The sequence below is a fragment of the Larimichthys crocea genome, chromosome XVIII, assembly GCF_000972845.2.
Source record: "Larimichthys crocea isolate SSNF chromosome XVIII, L_crocea_2.0, whole genome shotgun sequence".
NCBI lineage: Eukaryota > Metazoa > Chordata > Actinopteri > Sciaenidae > Larimichthys > Larimichthys crocea.
This window is the reverse complement of record NC_040028.1, coordinates 1,051,952-1,070,849: the sequence shown is the minus strand read 5'-3', so window position 1 is coordinate 1,070,849 and position 18,898 is coordinate 1,051,952. Positions and strand designations below refer to the sequence as shown.

Sequence of the window (18,898 nt, the reverse complement as noted above, 5' to 3'; positions counted from 1 at the left end):
TATTGATTGACTGTATTTCAATCAAGGTCCAAGACATTGCATTACATTTTCTCTGCATTAGAGAAAACATTCAGATTAGTCCTTGTCATTGAGGAAGAAGACTAGGCCAGCTGCGACTTCACAGATGAGAGCACTTTTTTTTATTATGAAGTGATGTTGTTACCTTGAGAATCTGCCATTTGTTTTTACAAGATAATACGATAAATTAACCAGTTATCATTGGAAAATGAGCTTTGCTATCTCAGCATTAAAACAGCATTAAAATATTACTGCAAGCATGGTACATTTTTAGCTTCTGTACGTCCTGGCTGATCAAATGTGCATTACAGCTGATTTATTGTTAATTTCTTTCTGCCTGTGAGCGGCTCGCTGCAATAGAAGCATGTTGTTGCCCTTTTTAATGGTCAAATCAAAAATATTAAATGAGCATTATGGTGAAAGCAAGTATCAGGAAATGTTAGGATGGTTTATGTTAATGATACATGGTTTGTTTAGACTGAGGCATGCAGCAAACCAACAAAAACTTTCAAGTCTAACTTGGTAGTACAATATGTCGGATCAACCGGGCACGCAACAAAATGCTTTGACTCTGTTAATGTTGTTAGAATGTGAGGACCATAGAACTAAATCAGAAACAAATTTGGACCAAATAAATATTTTCTTAATGCTAATTAGTGTTCACTGAAGACTACTTACTCAGATATTTACCAAAGGTTACCAAACTGACCAGCTGCCACCATGTTTGTTACATTTTTATAAATATCTAAATGGTGCATCTCTCCTACTTGTTCATGGTATTGATCTGTCATCTCAGTAAGTTCAGACAGGTCTTCATCTTCAAATTCATTCAAACTGAAGTCATCAGTCAACCTGAGGAGCAGAAGAAAAGAAAACATTCATATGTCCTTCTTACCTGTAACTGTAAGTATTACAATTTATCTCTCACATTCAAGCCTAGAAGAATATTGTTATGTCATGTCAGACACCTCTTAAGTGGACCATGTGATTTCTAAATCTTGATGTCAGTTGAATATTTTGTCTGACTCTCATCATTGCACTGGACTGCATCTTCATTAAAGTCTATGCTTGTGTGTACTGGTGCAAGCCAATGGAGACAAGTTTACCACAGGATAATGTAAGTAGTTCCAGGATAATCCAGTTAGTTTAACAGACTCAACTTTTCTTTTCTTCAGATTGTCCGTGTATGCTAATGTTAGGCAGTTTCTAACATTTGACAAATTTTACCCCTAAAACCAAACTTTGTCAGCTGCTATCTCATCTTGAAAATAGCCTAACAGAAAAAATAGATCCATAATGTCCTAGATATTTTCCATTCGAGCCACGTTTCTCACTTCTCACAAAGAAATTACTTCAGGCTTTTGAGTCCTATGTTATTCATTCCCTTTGGTACTGGGACCAGAATAGGATCTATAATGCGGAATGTTCACATCACATACACTAAAACACTGGACACTGGCAAACACTGTGACAATGGAAGACCATGGATATTGTCAGAAAACATTCATTAATGCCAGCTTGTTCAAAGAACCTGTACATTTTTAAACTTCTGGCTACTAATTATTGCCAGTAGGTACTTTCTTTGAGCAGTGTGGTTAGGAATATATACATACAAAGTTATAGTTGGAATGTATACATCAGTGCAGTCTTCTATTAATGTCATTCCTTTATTCTGTATTTAAAAAAAAAAAAATGATAATTTAGTGGGTAGTGCTACTCATGGTAAGTTAAAGAACATAAAGAATCAATGTACCATTTCTCCCACTGGTCTTCCAACTTCTCCCCATCCTCAGCAGGGTCCATTACCAGAAACAGCAGCATGGACTGGACAGGTAGGAGGGGCTCAGCAGCCACTCTGGATGGAGCTAAATTTCTTTTTGCTTCCTGTATGTCTAAAGGTAACTGGGATTATTTTTAGGCCTGTGCTGTGTTCTAGAACTCGAAGCTGGCTTCACTGCTGTTGGCTTTCTGGATCAACAAAAGACAATATTGCAGCTACTGAGTGGACCTGTGTTGATTGAAGAGATGGTACCTGTAGTAGCAGGCTGGTGTATATTGAGGAAGAGGTCCTGGTTCTACTAGATTTGCAGTCCTTTGTCTACTAAGATGTGGTCCTAGGTCAGATGGAGCAGTCAATCTGGGACAACTGAAGAGGTGGTCCTGGATCTACTGGAGCAGGACTAGGTAAATTTTAGAGGTGGTCTCCTTAAACAAAGACCAGGTTGTATTGAAGAGCACTGAAGTAACCTTCATGAGTCTAATGAAGAGGTAGTTCTGGGTCTACTAAAGAGATGATGCTGGGCCCGATGAAGCAGAATTTATCGATCCTCTGTCTACTGAAGCAGGGTCCATTGAAGAAGTTGTCTTCAGTCTACTTAACAGAAGGTCCAGATTTACCAAGAAGTAATCCTGGGCAGATGATCGTCAATGAAGTGGTGGTCCTTGGTCTACAGGAGGGCTAAAGCAAAAAAGTTGTCTGTTCTGGTCTGTTGGTCTGTTGGTATAAAGAACTCTTTCCTCTTTTACGGTCTCGGCACAGTAAGGCAGAAGAATGCTTCTCTCTCAGAGGAATCCAGTGAATGCCCTTAGTGTCCTATGCTCTCTCTCTCTCTCTCTCTCTCTCTCTCTCTCTCTCTCTGTTTCCAAGATAGGAACAGCTGCTCTTCTGATCGATCAAACAACCATTAACAGCTACTTCCTCTCCTCCTCCTCCTCCTCCCAAAAGAATAGCTCTGCACATTTCTCTCTCTCCCTCTCTCTCTCTCTCTCTCTCTCTCTCACTCACTCACTCACTAATGTATACAGAGGATAGGTACAGACTATTAAAGTAGTAGTCAACACATACAAAAAGAAGTTAAGCAAAACTCACACAATCTATGGGTCACAGCTGGAGGTTGATCTGTAAACTGTGATGGATGTTCACAACAGACATCACCATTCATCTGCGTTTCATGTGTCATGCAGAGTCCAGTCATCATTAGCTGCTATCTGATATGAAGGTGACCCCCCATTTGAGCGCATTAAGAGCTTGGTGATGGAGAAATAGAGGGAAATGATGATACACATCAGTCAGGTCTAATATGAACACACAGAGAAAATACATTTTCCCTTGGATTTCAAATATGTGCTTACAGAAATATATGTCATGAATATATTAACAATGAGGATCAAGTGTCAAGTTCAGATTGGTGCAGGGTGAAATATAAGTTGGGATCTACTTTTGGATTTCACACACACACACACACACACACCCACACACACACACACACACACACACACACACACACACACACACACACACACACATACACACCTCAACACTGTCCTCTTCTGATGGTAAAGTATTGAATAACACTAGAGCAGATCATACTGCAGCAAAGTCCTGATATTCTTTACAGATTATGAGAGAAGACAGCAGCCACAGAGCCACTGCACACTGGAACACTGTAAAAAGGTGACGGAGGGATTCAAAAATGACACAGATGGATGGAAAGAAGGAGCTAGGAGGAATGAGAGTACTTATGAATAAAAGGTAGTAGCAACATATCGTTAGTTAGACAAGATAGAAGTCACATCAGGCTTTTGAGTTATATCTTATCTTATCTTATCCATTCATTTTGGTACTGGGACCAGTACAGGATCTATAATGTGCATTATTGTGTGGGGAAATGGAGCCCAAGAAAGGACAATTTTGACAGACATCATTTTTAATTGGAGGCGTGCTTCAGAGGGCGTTTGTTTCATTTCACTTAGAGAAAAATGTAGAAACATACTTTGTGCTCTTCACTAGGCTATTCCGAAATCCAGTAATATTCTGGGGGCCAGATAGAAAGCTCTGGTGGGCCTGATGTGGCCCGTGGGCCACCAGTTGACATTCACTGACATATAGTACACATAGTATCAGTAGATTTTGCACTGCTACAGTGGCTAAAATTCTAGCCTTGCTGTGTTTAAATAAAAACCCAAATATAGCCTTCAGTACAGTATAGCCTTTGAGCAACAAACAAAATATGAAACATATGTTTGATTAAGCGTCAGCCTCAAAAGAGTAATATAGTTAAATTATTTCCACTACCACAGATAACCAGCTGCAGCCCATCAGCCAATCACGGTACAGCAAATAACACTGGTTCGACCTTCCAAACTCTGCCAGATCGTTGTGTTTACTTCAGTTGTTGAAGCAATGAATAACTACCCATTTCAGTTTTTGAAGAACACACAATCAGGACCCCTGATATTCCCTTGGATATCTGCCGCCACCAGCCGTGCACTGCTTGGATCTCCTGACCACCTGACACCCACCTGCCCCCTGCAGTTTACCCATCTGACTTTGTCTAATACACATTTCTGAACTATTCTCAGCCTATAGATGTCTTTGCACTTAGGGTTTACTCATGTTCTCCAGAACAGATACAATGATTTAAAAACCTCCATTTATTCTAGTGCGCTGCTGCTTTCAGGCCTTACATGATCAAAAAAACGTTGGAGAGGTATTCAAAAGTTAATTTAGCAAACAGTTTTAGACTTTAGATGCAAGGTTGGTTTCTAAATGTGATATCTGAATGTGAAACCAAGGATGTTTGAACAAAAAAGTCTCCATTTAAGTCACGCCTACCATATAGTGTTTAGAATGAGGAAGTGACACATCCGGTGATCGTGCAGAAAGACACAATCAATACACTGTATATAATTTTGTCTTATATTCACTACATTCTGACAGTACATCCCTGACATATTTCTGCTCCATTTGATGTCCTTCTGCTTTAAGACTTTTTGTTAAGCAGAGCTGAACACACCCCTGTCCTTTGTACTGGACACAGAGATAAGGTGATACACAGCCTCTGAAATGACATAATATGTGAGTGAGATGTCATTTCCAAATGTTTGTGCTACTTTTCCAATACATGTACTGTACTTTTTAATATGAAGCAACACTATATAAGACAAGGAAAGTTTAATATTTCTGGACCAAGAATGCATGAGTATGATACAAGACAAACATGTAGAGGTTGATGTGATGAAATACAGTACAGCAACCCTGTAATAAATGTTTGTGTTTACTTTACATCAGTGGGTTGTGTATTCTGTTGTGGTGTGTTCTGTGGGTTTACTTTGAGTTTCCAACAGTTATGGTACAGTATTTATATCATTACATATTGTACATGCATTAAACCCACGTATAGGCAAATGTTGGGACAGTAAGAGTGAACAAACACAAAGCAGCCAAAAACATTACTAACAATAAGGGTGGTGAGCAAGCAATATGAATATTAAGCCATGTCTCATAGTCCAACATTGATTAAATCAAGCACTGACCACTCTGGATATCTGAAGGTGTGTGCTACCTTTAGATTGTAAAGGTGTTCCTGCAGATGAACCTGAAGATATTTCTGCACCTTCTGTACTGATAAAGAGCTTTTAAATTTGTCACCAATGACTTGACAGTTCATTCAAGTGCAACTAGCAGCTCAAACATATCTAAACTACATTTATTTAACTAAAATAATTAATCATGTATCTCTCGCCTGCACAATATGTCTCCTTTCTTCATGTTTCATCAGACTAAACTAAAAGTGAACTTAACTGAAATCACTAATAGATAAACAGTGAGCAGCAGCCATTTCAGCAGCTACCTCACTGAAGTTAGTTCTGTTAATCATTTATATGATAACCCATTTTTATATTTATATGGTTATAGCTGTCAGTGGTGGAAAGGGTACTGATAATGTGTATTCAAGTGGAAGTACTGTTACATTACTGAAATATTACAAAAGTATTTTTCAAAAAAAAAAAAAAGACCATAGATGTTTAATAAATGCAGTCAATCAATAGCAGGTATTCAATGGAAGGTAATATTTAAGGTATCAATGGATCAAACTGAGATCAGTTAAAGCTACTAAAAATGTGAATGTGAACCATCATAGAACACATGCATCATAGAAACTCGTTCTTTAGCCAGCCAGTGTGACCTGTCTGCCTGTTCGTCTTCATACACCACAGTTCTGCTGTAACATTAGACTGTATGTGGACACCTCCACTGTGTCTCCTGAAGACGAACAGCGCCCTCTTCAGATGACAGACCATTTAAAGTGAAGAACTGTTGTTGTCATTAACATAAAGAGGAAAACTACGCCATGACCGTTACCAAGACGCTTCATGTTTGCACCTGTTTTCCCGCCTGTGCCATGTCCATATGTCAGTCCTGGTGTGGAGCAGCTCGTCTGGTGTCCTGTTGCTCAGCTGTGGCAGTGGCTGGAAACTCTCCAAGTAGGCAGGCAGGAGGCAGGCCATTACGTAACATAATGTGGAGCTATGTTATAAAGTTAAAGAGGAAGTTTCGCGGGGAGGAGGCGACACAGTGTTGTAGTCCACAGCAGAGAGAGCAGCATGGAGCTCCGTGTGAAGCAAACCTTCCTCTGTCTTTCTGTCTTTTTTCTCCATGTTGCTGCAGACCTGCCCGGTGAGTAGAACAAAAACCAATCCAGCAACTTTCACCTACACACTCACTGCTGTGGTGCTGTGCAGGAACATGAGTGTGTGTGTGTGTGTGTGTGTGTGTGTGTGTGTGGTCAGTGGGTCACAGGTGAACTAGGGTGTAGCTCTGAATGGGTGTTTGAATGGGTGTGCTTGTCATTACAGTCGAACTAGATCCACTAACAGTGGTGTGCATGAACAATGCATGAAGTATCAAACTAAAAAGATGCTACCTTAATGTTACAGAATAACAATTTTTTGTTTTGCTTTTTTTATTTGAATGGATTAATCAGTACATTTGGGTGAATAATTAACTGAATGAATTCTAGATTGAACAGACCAGTGGGAAATGTTGAAACTACCCCAGAGCTCAAGGTGAAACATCAATGTGTGTGTATTCAATAACCGACACAATTATTTCTGTGAAATCATTTACATCTGTACGCTGGAAAGGTGTATATACCTCTTATATCTTTTTTATATCTAGTATTTCTATATGTCATGTATGAGTATTTGTCTTATCCACCTTGTGTATTGGGAGCTGCTGTAACGAGTGAATTTCCCTGTTGTCGATCAATAAAGTCTGTCTTAAAAATTGGAGAGGGGGAAAGTGTTCTCAAATGGTTTGACATGTCAGAAATCAAACACTTGCCTGCTTGTAACATAACCTACAACCAACCAACTAACGGATTTTACATATTTACATGTAGAAACTGAATTGGCAAACAGTGAAGTGTCACATGACGACAATTCTGACTCAGCCCTAATATCCCGACAGCACCTGAAGTCCACACAAAGCTCGGCAGCCTGAGAGGTAGTTACGTGAACGTAAAGGGGAAGGAGTCCGGGGTCCATGCCTTCCTGGGTATCCCATTCGCCAAGCCACCCGTGGGCCCTGCTTTGAGACTGACTGCTCCTCAGCCGGTAGAGGGATGGGAAGGATTGAGGGACGCCACCCGCCAGCCACCAATGTAAGGCTGCGTTCACATGCTTCAGTTGTTTCATACCACGCTTTGAGAAAGTGATGTCCAGTTATGATGTCCTACTTACTAATAAAACACTTCTCTTTTTCAGGTGTGTTCAACATAGACAGTTTACCTTTGATCTGCTAAAAAAAATGGATGGCTTCATGGTAGAAGTCCCAGACATTTCAGAAGACTGCCTTTACCTCAACATTTACACTCCTTCAAACAGAGCTCATGATGCCAAGCTCCCAGTAAGAAGCCTTTGTTGCAGGTTTGGATGTATGAATGATGGCATCATATTTAGAACCAGACTGCAAAGGGATTACCTCTGATTAAAGTCAGATTAAAGTCTTAGTTTAGTTTGATGTAGAATAAAGTAAAAATGTTCGTTCATGCTTTGTATAAAAGTTCTTTCGTCACCTCACCAGGTCATGGTCTGGATCCACGGAGGAGGGTTTGGTATGGGCTCAGCTTCATTGTATGATGGCTCCGCCCTGGCTGCATACCAGGATGTGGTTGTGGTTCTGATCCAGTACCGCTTAGGATTTCTAGGCTTTCTGAGGTAAATAATAATAGTTAAAATGAACAAACCATGATCACATTCTGCTACTTTTGATCAGATTTTTGCCATGTGAACAAAAATTCAAATCATTTTTACCAGCTAGTGTAAACGTAGCCTGACAGACGATAATTGTATGTTGTGTTCAGCACTGGAGATGAGCACATGTCAGGGAACTTTGGCCTACTGGACCAGGTTCAAGCTTTGAGGTGGATTCAGGAGCACATTCATAGCTTTGGGGGAAACCCAGATTTAGTCACCATAATGGGAGAGTCTGCTGGTGGAGTGAGCGTTTCTCTCCAGGTAAGTTGTTTTTGCAGGTATTGCAGAGTTTAATCATTGCTGCACACACAACTCTCATTTTATTTCTGTCTACTGAATCAACAGCTCCTCTCACCGCTGTCCAAAGGCCTACTCCACCGTGGCATTGCTGAGAGTGGCACTGCTGCAATGGACGTAATCCTGACAAATGATCCTCTTTCGATGGCACAGGTTGATCATCAGTGTTTCATTTCTGTGTGTAAACCTTCTTGAGAAACAAAAAATTGAGAATGTCACAAAATCTTTGTGCTTTCTAAATTGTTGTCCTCAGGTGGTAGCAAACATATCTGGCTGTAGCATTGAGAGCACAGAGGAGATCGCTGATTGCATAAGAAACCTCGATTTGAATACCTATGTGAATCTTACGCAGGTGAGATACTGTATGTAAAACTCATAAATTATTATTATGTGGCTGCTTATTAAGTTGTCTTAATGTTTTTTTTTCTTTTACCCATTTTATTCTCTAAGGATCCAACAGTGAGATTTGCCGTCAACATTGATGGACACTTCCTCAAAAAACCTGTGGATGAGCTGTTCAGTAAACATGAACTCCTCACTGTACCATTCATGACTGGAATTAATGATGATGAAGGGGGCTGGTTACTTCCAACTGTACGCATGAATGCTAAATTGTTGCAGATTTCCAGATGAGCCCATGAAAAGATTTTGTTTTGCTTGTGCCGGAAATGTTCATTCCAGCTGTGTCTTTTTGTAGTTCTTCGTGCCTGCAAACTGGACAGAGGGAATTAGTCAGGAGGATGTCATGAACGTACTTTACATGTTCTTCCCTGATGTAAGACAAGCTGCCTGGTGTTGCAACATTTCTGTATTGTATCATTCTGTATTGCTCTAAGTTATCTGACAGATGTGTTGCTCATTTTCCCAAGCCCAAAGATGCAACCTTGAGAGATTTGATCATAGAAGAATATACTGGAACCGGTGAAGATCGTGTGAAAAACAGAGACGGCTTCACTGAGTTGCTTGGAGATATCATATTCAACATACCAGCCATAAAGGCTGCTAATGCTCACAGAGGTTTGTTTACACAAGACTATGCAAATCTATTTTCAACATGATTTGAAATCTGCTCGTTTATGTGATAATGGTCACACAGCGTTACTTTAATATTTTCCACCATGTCACTCACAAACAAGCTATAATCACACCCATTTGTCTACAACTAGATGCCGGTGCCCCCACGTACCTGTACCAGTATCGGCATTCCCCCAAATTCCTGCAGGCAAACAGGCCGAGCTTTGTAGGGAGTGACCACGGAGATGAGATCTTTACAGTATTTGGACTGTGCTTCACAACCTCACATATCAGATTAACGGGTAAGTGCAATATAAAAATCACTATGTCAGCGGACCATCAGTGTTCTCTTGTGCAGAGTTTTACCAGAACTTCATTTTAGATGCGTGCGCTGAAGAGGAGGAGCAGTTGAGCAGAACCATGATGAGTTACTGGGGCAACTTTGCTCGCACAGGGTAGGAATTAACCACCATTATAAGTCATGATACATATAAAGACAAGACAAAAGTTGTTTATAAAATGTGTGTGTGTGTGTGTGTAAAGGTCTCCTAATGGGGACAATCTTGTCCACTGGCCAAAGTACGGAGTAGAAGAAAAGTACCTGGAAATTCGTGCAATGGAGCAGTCAACTGGTCAACACTTGAAGAAGAAGCGGTTTGTCTTCCTGACTCAGACCCTCCCAGAGAAGCGCCAACAAGTGACAGAGAAGGAGCACAGCGAGCTGTAGAACAGTCACGTCCTCTTTGTTGTTGATTCCATCTTTAACCACTACCAAGTCATCCAAAACTGCATTAGACTTACTGTAAAACCACTGTTCAGCTAATGTAATGACACTGAACAAAGTATTTAGTATACAAAGCACATAACGTTGTATTAAATTTAGAAAGATCCTGTTTAAAATGTGTCTTCAGAGGATTTTTTAAAATTCCACATTTAACCTTTAAAAATGTGTGTCGTAGCAGGGTAAAACATGCAGTAGCCACTGTGTACATTATGAATCCATGGCAGGGAAATACACACACTACACAGGATGACACTGTCTGAGCACACAATGTTTCTAATATTTTTTAATGATCTCGATTCAAATATAAAATAAAAGTCTTTGAAGATATGTCAAATGTTCTTATCCAGTTATGATTGTATCTACCAATTTCATTCTACACACACACACCCACACACGCACACACACACGCACGCACACACGCACACACAAACAAACAAACGATTTATGTGAAAAGATTACCATGGCCTGTATATGCCCGATGGAACCACTATGGGAACCAAAGAGGCCCAATGACAGAGGCAGAGGGGCTGTGGGGACAGGGGCTGACAACAGTACTTTGCTGTATCACACAGGGTGTGTGAAGCGCTACAGATTTTATTACACATAATCATAACTAACCATCAGTGGCACTTCAATAAAGCAGCAGTGACAGATGAATCATTTGAGATGATGGGTGAGAACAGTTTACTTGAGTGACAGCAATGGGATTCACATAAAAACAGATTTCACAAAAAGGTTTTTAGTTTTGTATATTTAATTTTTTTTTTTTTTTTTTTATTACTGAGAAGAGCGCCTAAGCTGAAAAGCTCCCTGAAGTCTGATGTGAGTAGTTCAATAGGTCAAACTAAGTTTGTTTCCACCAAATCAGGCGCATGACATTGAAAATAGTACAAAGCAACATTTTTTGAAGGCAAATCATTTAAGTAGCAGAGGGAGAATGTAAAAAAAAAGAAAAACATGAATAATATTATAGCAGACACTTTTTTTTGTTGCAAATGTTAGTAAAGCTGCAGTCTGATATAAAAGTGCTGGCCAGTGGTTTTGAATGATTCTCTATACCGCCCAGAAAAGTGCACTTGGAGTAGGAAAGCTACTGGGCTTCACCATCAGGCCGTAGTGAGACATACAGACACTTACTTGGTACTTTGAGCTGTTGGTTCGTAGAATGTTGAGCTAGCCTGGTCTCAAGTTCCAAATAAATCAGGAGGAAAACAGCTTTGCAGGTATAAAGCCAGGCAAACGCCACGTCAGCCATTTCAACAAACAACGAATGCAAAACATTTCAGAAGGAAAGAGATGTTTGTGTTGAACATCATCATTACATGAGCACATATACTGTTGAATTTCCATTTAATCCAGCTCATGTATAGGTTATGTTATTCTACTGCAGTACAATACATCTTTCCAATTTACATAATATTATGTTGGGTGTCTGATGAATCACTGAAAACAATATCTCAAGTACAAAGGGCAAAAAAAAGTCAGTCTGGCTGAAGACCGGCTGATGGAGCTCCAGTGTTAGATAAGACAGCAAATCCTCTTGTCAATGATTAGAAAATTGCCCAGTTGTAAAACTCACTCAGTGTTTTTATTGGCCAATTCAATAAAACCTTTTAGTTATACACATCAATACTTTCCCCTGTTTTTCACTGACATGTGGCGTAAGGAGAAAAACACCTGAGATGCTGTCTTTAAATTATGATGTCTCTAAAGCAATAAAATAAAATAAAATAAAATAAAATAAAATAAAATAAAATAAAATAAGCAACTAAAAAGCAGGGCATGCTGCTTCATTGAAAATAAATAATCGTGTTTAGAGAATGGTTATGTGTGTAATACGCTTAGATCTAATTAAAACGCAGCATGCAGTTCAATATGTTGGGCACTAAAATCAGTATAATACTATATAGTAGAATACATTGGACACCTTTATCTTTTTCAAGCACTACCGAGTACAGACATGTTTTAGAATCAGAGGCACGTACAGTTTCATCTGTAATAAGTGGTATGAAGTATCATTCCTTTTCTCCTGCAGGGAATAAATAAATAAATAAAAAAAGGTTAATGTGACCTGTTATCATGCTGCACTGGAGAGTCATGGTCATACAGAGCTGAGATGATAAATGGTGACTTTGGGGCCTTTCAAAGTGCTTGGGGTGATAAAACTAGCTTAATTAGTAGTAAAACCCAATGTGTGTGAAACAGATCTAGATAGAACCTAGCGAGTTATCGTGATAGTAGCGTTGTCAGCAGAGGACAGAGGTGAATTTGTGTGCAACGGTTGTTATTATGCACCCTATAGTGGGAGGATACTTAAAGCGTGATGCATCAGGATGTCCAGGACTGCATGTTGCGCAGCATGGCCTCAAAACGCTCCATGTTTGGGGCGTGAGCATGGGCTAGGTGGTCCGTCAGGCGACTGTACAGACTGAAAGACTTCAACTCCAGCCAGATGAAACCAAAACGGTCCTGATCAAACAGCACAAAGAGCCCCGGGGTGCGCTCTGGACTTGTAAAGCCGTGCCCAGCGATCAGGCCTGTCCCGTAGAAGCTGAAATGGAGGAACACCAGTGTGAGAACAGATGTCAGTGTAACATCAACGTGATTTAAAATCTGTTAGCTGAACATCTGTAAAACTATTAACTTCAACTATACACTAACATACAACATGCACGTTGACCAGCATTCATTAGAGACTGATAGGATCTCAGCTTGTTGGCCATGAACTTTCAACAGCTTCTAACAGCTCAGGAACAAAAGTCACACTGTGTGCTACAGGGGCAAAGGCAGCTACAATCAATCCACCTCTGCATTGTGGACTGTGGACATTTTCCAAATGCCCCTTTAGCCGAGTTCTTACCATTGCCTGCAGGTGCGAGGGTACACCTCGTTGCGAGCCGTGACCCCCAGGGGCAGGACGAAAGGCTGCTCTTCAGGGTGATTGGTGGTGCTGTTGCTGGGGCCAGGCTGGCAGCTGTCTGAACAGGCACCCCAGTCTGCCTCCACACCTTCTGCTGCACCGTCGCTACCGCAGGCTCCCTCGGCTGCACCTCTGACCGCAGAAGTGACCATGGCCTGTTGTTCTGCTTCTCTCTGTACCTCCTTGTGTACCCCCAGTACCAGGCGGGAAAGCTCCTCAATGTTGCGCTGTTGCTCTAAATCTGGGAGGACCACTGCCCGGTTCAGGTCAACATCCAAAGTGAGTTGTCCTGCAGGAACATTGGGGTCTCCCTGCAAAAGGAAATACAATTATAGTCTGTGCCACTAGCAGAGCAGTTTGTTGGGTCCGTGTTACATTTTCCATTCAAAAATGGCTTGCTTGTCTAGGTGTCCATGTTAAGAGGGATTTTAGCTGAACAGTTTGTTGTTAGAGAGGAGGAGGGGGATGGCCCAGAGGATATTTACAGGATTTTATAGGATTCACAGTTTTTCCATAGAAAATCAAGTTCAGAGAATTGGACTCTTGCTGCAATTTCTTTATATTGCAGGGCTGAAATGTGTGAATATTTGTTCTGTCAGTTTATTTTAAAGCCTCCAGTTGGGATTATTCACTAACTTACAGTGAGCTTGGTGGCTCGCGCAGTAGCCTCGTGGAAACTGAGCATGACGATCTCCAAGCCGTGGCTGCCATAGGTGCCTTTGAAGAGGCCCGGCTGCAGCAGGTCAGAGGGCATCACAGGAGGCAGATAGATCCTCCGGTACGTCAAGCAGTTACTGTCGACAGGAAGCAGGTGAAAGCCACAGCTTTTAATCGGAGCCTCTGCCAACAGGCTATCAGAACTACAGCTTAGTTTCAGTTGTGTTTGAGTGAACTACTGACAATGTTTCTGCTGCATTCCAAATAAATTGTTGTCATTTAGAACATTTATTTGTAGAATATGACAACTGGTCAAAAAAACTTCCACCCAATATTGATTTCTGGTTTCTGAACTCACAGCTTCCATGCGTTTATACATGTACAGAGCTGTATGTGGGCCGATTCCATGTGAATCCACAAGAAACATTAGAACCATCTTTTAAGACAACGAGCATTCTCATCGCTGGTGTTTAACCTAAGTCACACTCATTGACACTGTGAATTTCAGCTGCAGAGGTTGAGCAGTGTGATGGAAGGAAGAGGCTCATACTCATATTGACTTGTGTAAATGAACTTCATCAGGATGAGCTCCTGCATGTGCTCGTGGAAGATTTCTTCCAACGTCCGACCCCACTCTTCCTCCAGCCATGTCCTGAACTCCTACACACACACACACACACACACACACACACACACACACACACACACACACACACACACACACACACACACACACACACACACACACACACACACACACACACACACACACACACACACACACACACACACACAAATTACTGAACAGCAGCCAAACAATATCAAAGTAAAGAACATAAGCAAAATGAATATTTATAACAGGTCATCAACCGTTTTCATGTATCAGATTTGACCCACCTCCTGTCTGCCCCCTGGCATGCGGTGATGATCAGTCTGGTTACATTTAGTTGAAAATTCATCCTTCTTCACAGTCTAAAATGAACAATATGACACATGTTAACGGATGACCTACTTTCATTAGCTTCTAACCTGAAGTTCAAGTATTCTTCGGTGCACAGAGAGGCTTCTGAGCTGTGTGAGTGCCTGTACCTGTATGTCTCCTTTGTGGGGACCCTTGTGTCCGTACATGCACTCCACAGTGGCCTTTTTGCTCTCCCACATGTGGATACGGAAGAGCGGCCGTCTTCTCATTGGATCTTCCACACGGGGGTCGTGAGGTGGCAAATACATCCAACCAATGATGAAGAGCCCGTCCACCTGAGTGAATAATTTATGAAAGATCCTTAAACTCTTGTTAGGTCTCCTGCCAGCACTGCATGAGCAGGATTTGGTAAGTGTTCCTCAACTTTATGCAAATATCCTGACTGAGAAACAACACTTACCACAACATTGAGCAATCCACCATAAGGTCCTATGTCAGGCTGCCATAAGCCCAAGATATGTCTGTATGGGTGAAGCACTGCAACACACGAGCACAACATCACACCACATGATCAATTTCTGCGATGCATCACCCATCGTTTACTATGAGCTACACTGTGCATGGTTAAAACACAAGAAGACAACACAAAAAGAAGAGATGTTAAAAGCTGCAGACTCAACTGTTTGCTCCTTGTCTGTCAGGATGGAGTCTGTGAAAGGGAAGAAACTGACCATGTTCCTGTCAGTCCAACTTAAACAACACACAGCACACCAAACGATCCCGCCTTCCATTTCACCATTAATATGAAGGCAAACAGTGCAGAGGAGAAATGTTCACACAGGATGATGCATACACACCGAGTTCCACTCGCACACACACTCACACAACCCTTCATGCTGCAGCCATCCACCGTGAGGCTTATGTACATACGGTGTGTGTACACGTCTTTATAGTCCATGTGCTCGTAGTCTGGGAGGAGCTTCATAAAGCGCCCAGACTTCACTCGTGGGTTGACACCTGGACGGGCACAACACAGGTATGTGTACAGCAGCTACCAGGGCCCGAGCTGGAGCTCGGTCCAACATAGCCATTCAACAAATGCAGACATGTGCCAAAATAATCTATTTGAAAAGAGACAGCACGTGCCACAGGTTTGCATGGCATGTTTTGTGGCAGCTGGAATTTCCAACCGCAAAATAAGCCTGATAGCTCTGGTGATAAACAGAAGAGGAACAGACGGGAGAGACTAGATGAAAAAAACAGTCTGACCAGACACAAAGGCAAGACAAAATATGAGGGTGCAAACGTCAGGTGGTAGAATAGTTTATTGGATCGATTCATATGTGACATGAAAGCAGGTCAAACTCACGTTTAACATAGAGATCCTGGCTGGACACTCCTCCCACCTCCATCTTCCTCAGATCGTCCTTCATACCAAACTCTGCAGAGTAAAAACATATATTACTGTGACGTATTGCATACAAAATATCAAGTGTCAGTATTAGCAGTCAGATTCTTAAACACTATAATCAAATATCTTCATATTCATGGAATTCATAGTGTGAATCGTTGTCGTACACATCATGATAAATCTAATCTAACTCCTGTCATCACACTGAGAGAACAGGAAACTAGCCAGCAATATGTGACCACACTGTAACCTGATCACAACATTTCTTAAGTTTCCTCAAAAGTCCAGAGATGAAGAACAAAAAGATGAATTCTTTGATTTCAGCTAGCTAACTAAAAATGTTAATGTGGTGTTGTTGTTATTAAACCTTTTAGTACACGACGTTAAAGTGCAGAATGGTGACCACAAATCCCGAAAATCTCTACCCTGGTAACCACTCGTTTTACTGCAGGTAGTATTTAACTATTATCAATCAATCGACTCTCATTATTCCAATGTTAGGAGGAAAACTTCCAATATGGCAGCCAATGTGGGGTTTTTTTAAGTATAATTTTAAGGTGGAATGAAAATAGACATTTTCTATGTGGATTAGCACCCATGTGACTCTCAGATGGACGTTTAAATTAAATGTAATTTTAGGTTCAAAGTTCTTTAGTAAAACTTTCAACTTTCCAGAGACAGCATCCAATATTACCACAAACATTTCTGCATCATATATGGGGAAAGTATCGCCACAAAACTTGATAACAAATGGCCGTACGATACACCAGCTGGGTTCTAAATAGCTTAAACGTTCTATAAAATGACAATGTCATGAAATCAAATGTTTGACATTGAAAGTAACTGACAGAAGCAGTAAATGTCAGCAAATACCAAGGATTTTTTCTAATGAATGAAAAAATCCTTGGTATTTCATCTCTCACTGGGAGAGATGGTGCGGCACCATTCGTGTGGCAGCATCCGTACTGTGAAAGGATGTGGGTGTAGCAGGCTTTGGTGAGCAATGTTGCCCATCAATGAACAGAACTGCTTTGTTGCAATACCGGATCTTTGTTTGGTCATTTCATCCAGTGCAGAACCATCAGTGATGTGTTTGAATCTCTTCAACAGCCTTTCGCAATTAGCACTTATTATTGTTTTTCTATACAGCCTTTCTGTTTTTGTATTATTCGTCTCTGTCTATACATTCTGTCTCAGTCCTGCCAGAATTTGAATCCTGTTCCAACTCTGCGAAACACTCTAACATTTAACTAAGTTTTGACTGCTTTAAAAAAGGGGCCGCAAATATCTTAATATTTATTATAAATAAATTGATTTACCAGAAAAGATTGTGATATCACAGAGTCTATTATGACATAAAATAACATGTGCTTTAATTTAGGATGTATGCTTCAGTCTCATTTTCAATAATTCGTATTTTTTCCACAGTTTCATTACTTGTTCCAGCAGTGCTGCTCCATATGGAATGATGAATCATCTGCAGAGAGAGCTCGTTGTATCTTTAAATGTTTTTATACAGTATTCATGTGCAAACATTCTGAGGCATGGCCACAGTGCAGTCCACTGATCCGGTAACGCTGGAGGCATCAGCAGTCTTATCAGCTGCTGCACAGAATGGCTGACATGGGCCTAATAACAGCAGAGAGGCCTCGGTCTGTTTGTCTTTCTGTTTACGGTCATCTCCTTCCCGGTTCCCGTGCAGATCAATAGGAATGATTTTATATGGAGGACATTTCCGAGGAGGCGCAGCTGTGCAGAGCACCACCTGACCTGGAGGAATCTCCCTCGATCTGCTCCACATATCTACACATGAACGTGACTCAACGCTTTGGAATAAAGCTGATATTTACCCTCCATGCACCGCCTCCTCCAGATGGTCTCCGTGGTGAGGATTTGTTTGAATTTCTTGCAGACGAGGGCGACGTTCGGCAGCGCGGTTCCGGGAAGCAAAGAGAAGATTTCTACTAAGAGCTCCGGCGGTAAATCCGCTAATGATTGCGGGTGTGCAGGTCCCGTGCTCCGCAGACAGCCCCCTCTGTTGACATGACCGCTGCCGTCGCTCGGCCCTGCAGTGTCGGCGCCGCTGTTCGGGCCTCCAGCTCCTCCAGCGCCTCCAGCTCCTCCAGCTCTGCCGCCGACGTCGCCTTGCTTCTGGCCCACGATCCGCTCCTCTTCTTCCTCGTCCATGTCGGAATCGCTGCCCTGATCCTGCTGGTTCTGCCGCTGTCGCCTCCTGCACCTCCGCGACTGGCCCACTCCGCAGAGCCTGGCACAAACAGCCATCCGTAGTCACCAAACAGGCAACATTACATCACTACAACACATCCACCAGCTGCATCCGCCTCATCTCCTCCTGTCCTCGCGAGCATGAGCGGAAACCATTCGTTCTGACGTCACACGGTGCACGTAAAGAGCGTAGCAACTTTCACTCTCACACGAGGCTCTTGCATTACGGCGTGACGTGCGGTACTGTTCGGTTCTGTGTCCAGTCCAGAGGCCAGAGCCGAACAGCTGAGTGTTCGAAGTCTTTTATTGCTGAAGTGACTCCCTTGTTACATAAAGTCTTTATAAAATGTATAAATAACAAATGTCTTCCCACCACTTTGACCCAAGGAGTTACTGTCTTCATTCCCAAACCCAAAAAGGACAATCTTCTTTTAGACAATTGGCGACCGATCTGCATACTGAATAACAATTACAAAATATTATCTCACTTATCTTAAGATTAAGATTAGTACTAGACTCTATTATAGATTAAACACATTTAGGCTTTATGAACAAGAGGCATATTGCAAATAATGTCAGGCTAGACATTTTGGATTATCCAGAAATGGT

General features: G+C 41.5%; 2 protein-coding genes across 4 annotated transcripts; one reads left to right on the top strand and one right to left on the bottom strand.

Annotated features, from left to right (window-relative positions):
* The first annotated feature begins 6,110 nt into the window (after window positions 1-6,110).
* Window positions 6,111-10,478, top strand: LOC104936423 (liver carboxylesterase 2). The gene is made up of 13 exons (XM_010752452.3): window positions 6,111-6,478; window positions 7,271-7,463; window positions 7,567-7,708; window positions 7,886-8,019; window positions 8,166-8,319; window positions 8,404-8,508; window positions 8,609-8,707; window positions 8,806-8,949; window positions 9,053-9,130; window positions 9,225-9,372; window positions 9,522-9,671; window positions 9,752-9,824; window positions 9,913-10,478. The coding sequence occupies exons 1-13, from the start codon at window positions 6,406-6,408 to the stop codon at window positions 10,094-10,096; spliced, it is 1,677 nt and encodes a 558-aa protein (XP_010750754.1). The 5' UTR covers window positions 6,111-6,405; the 3' UTR covers window positions 10,097-10,478.
* Window positions 10,479-10,910: 432 nt separating this feature from the next.
* Window positions 10,911-18,683, bottom strand: fbxo31 (F-box protein 31). Of its 3 annotated transcripts, XM_010752451.3 has the most exons (10): window positions 17,914-18,683; window positions 16,022-16,093; window positions 15,583-15,669; window positions 15,113-15,189; window positions 14,820-14,987; window positions 14,628-14,702; window positions 14,281-14,390; window positions 13,714-13,867; window positions 13,014-13,384; window positions 10,911-12,704 (listed from the first exon to the last, which is right to left on the bottom strand). In XM_010752451.3, the coding sequence occupies exons 1-10, from the start codon at window positions 18,344-18,346 to the stop codon at window positions 12,482-12,484; spliced, it is 1,770 nt and encodes a 589-aa protein (XP_010750753.1). In that variant the 5' UTR covers window positions 18,347-18,683; the 3' UTR covers window positions 10,911-12,481. The 3 variants fall into 3 exon arrangements, with proteins under 3 accessions (XP_010750753.1, XP_010750752.1, XP_019130057.1); XM_010752450.3 differs by lacking the exon at window positions 15,583-15,669 and having other exon boundaries at window positions 17,914-18,680; XM_019274512.2 differs by lacking the exons at window positions 15,583-15,669; window positions 16,022-16,093; window positions 17,914-18,683 and adding an exon at window positions 15,333-15,535.
* Between the last annotated feature and the right edge of the window lie 215 nt (window positions 18,684-18,898).

Coding starts and splice junctions, on each gene's coding strand:
- fbxo31 (XM_010752451.3), bottom strand. CDS start 18,346: ATGGCTGTTTGTGCCAGGCTCTGCGGAGTGGGCCAGTCGCGGAGGTGC. Junction 13,868..14,280: donor ATTTACACAAGTCAATATGA/GTATGAGCCTCT, acceptor TCCTGTCGACAG/TAACTGCTTGACGTACCGGA. Junction 12,705..13,013: donor CCTCGCACCTGCAGGCAATG/GTAAGAACTCGG, acceptor CCTCCATTTCAG/CTTCTACGGGACAGGCCTGA.
- LOC104936423 (XM_010752452.3), top strand. CDS start 6,406: ATGGAGCTCCGTGTGAAGCAAACCTTCCTCTGTCTTTCTGTCTTTTTT. Junction 6,479..7,270: donor TGTTGCTGCAGACCTGCCCG/GTGAGTAGAACA, acceptor ATATCCCGACAG/CACCTGAAGTCCACACAAAG. Junction 9,373..9,521: donor GGCTGCTAATGCTCACAGAG/GTTTGTTTACAC, acceptor GTCTACAACTAG/ATGCCGGTGCCCCCACGTAC.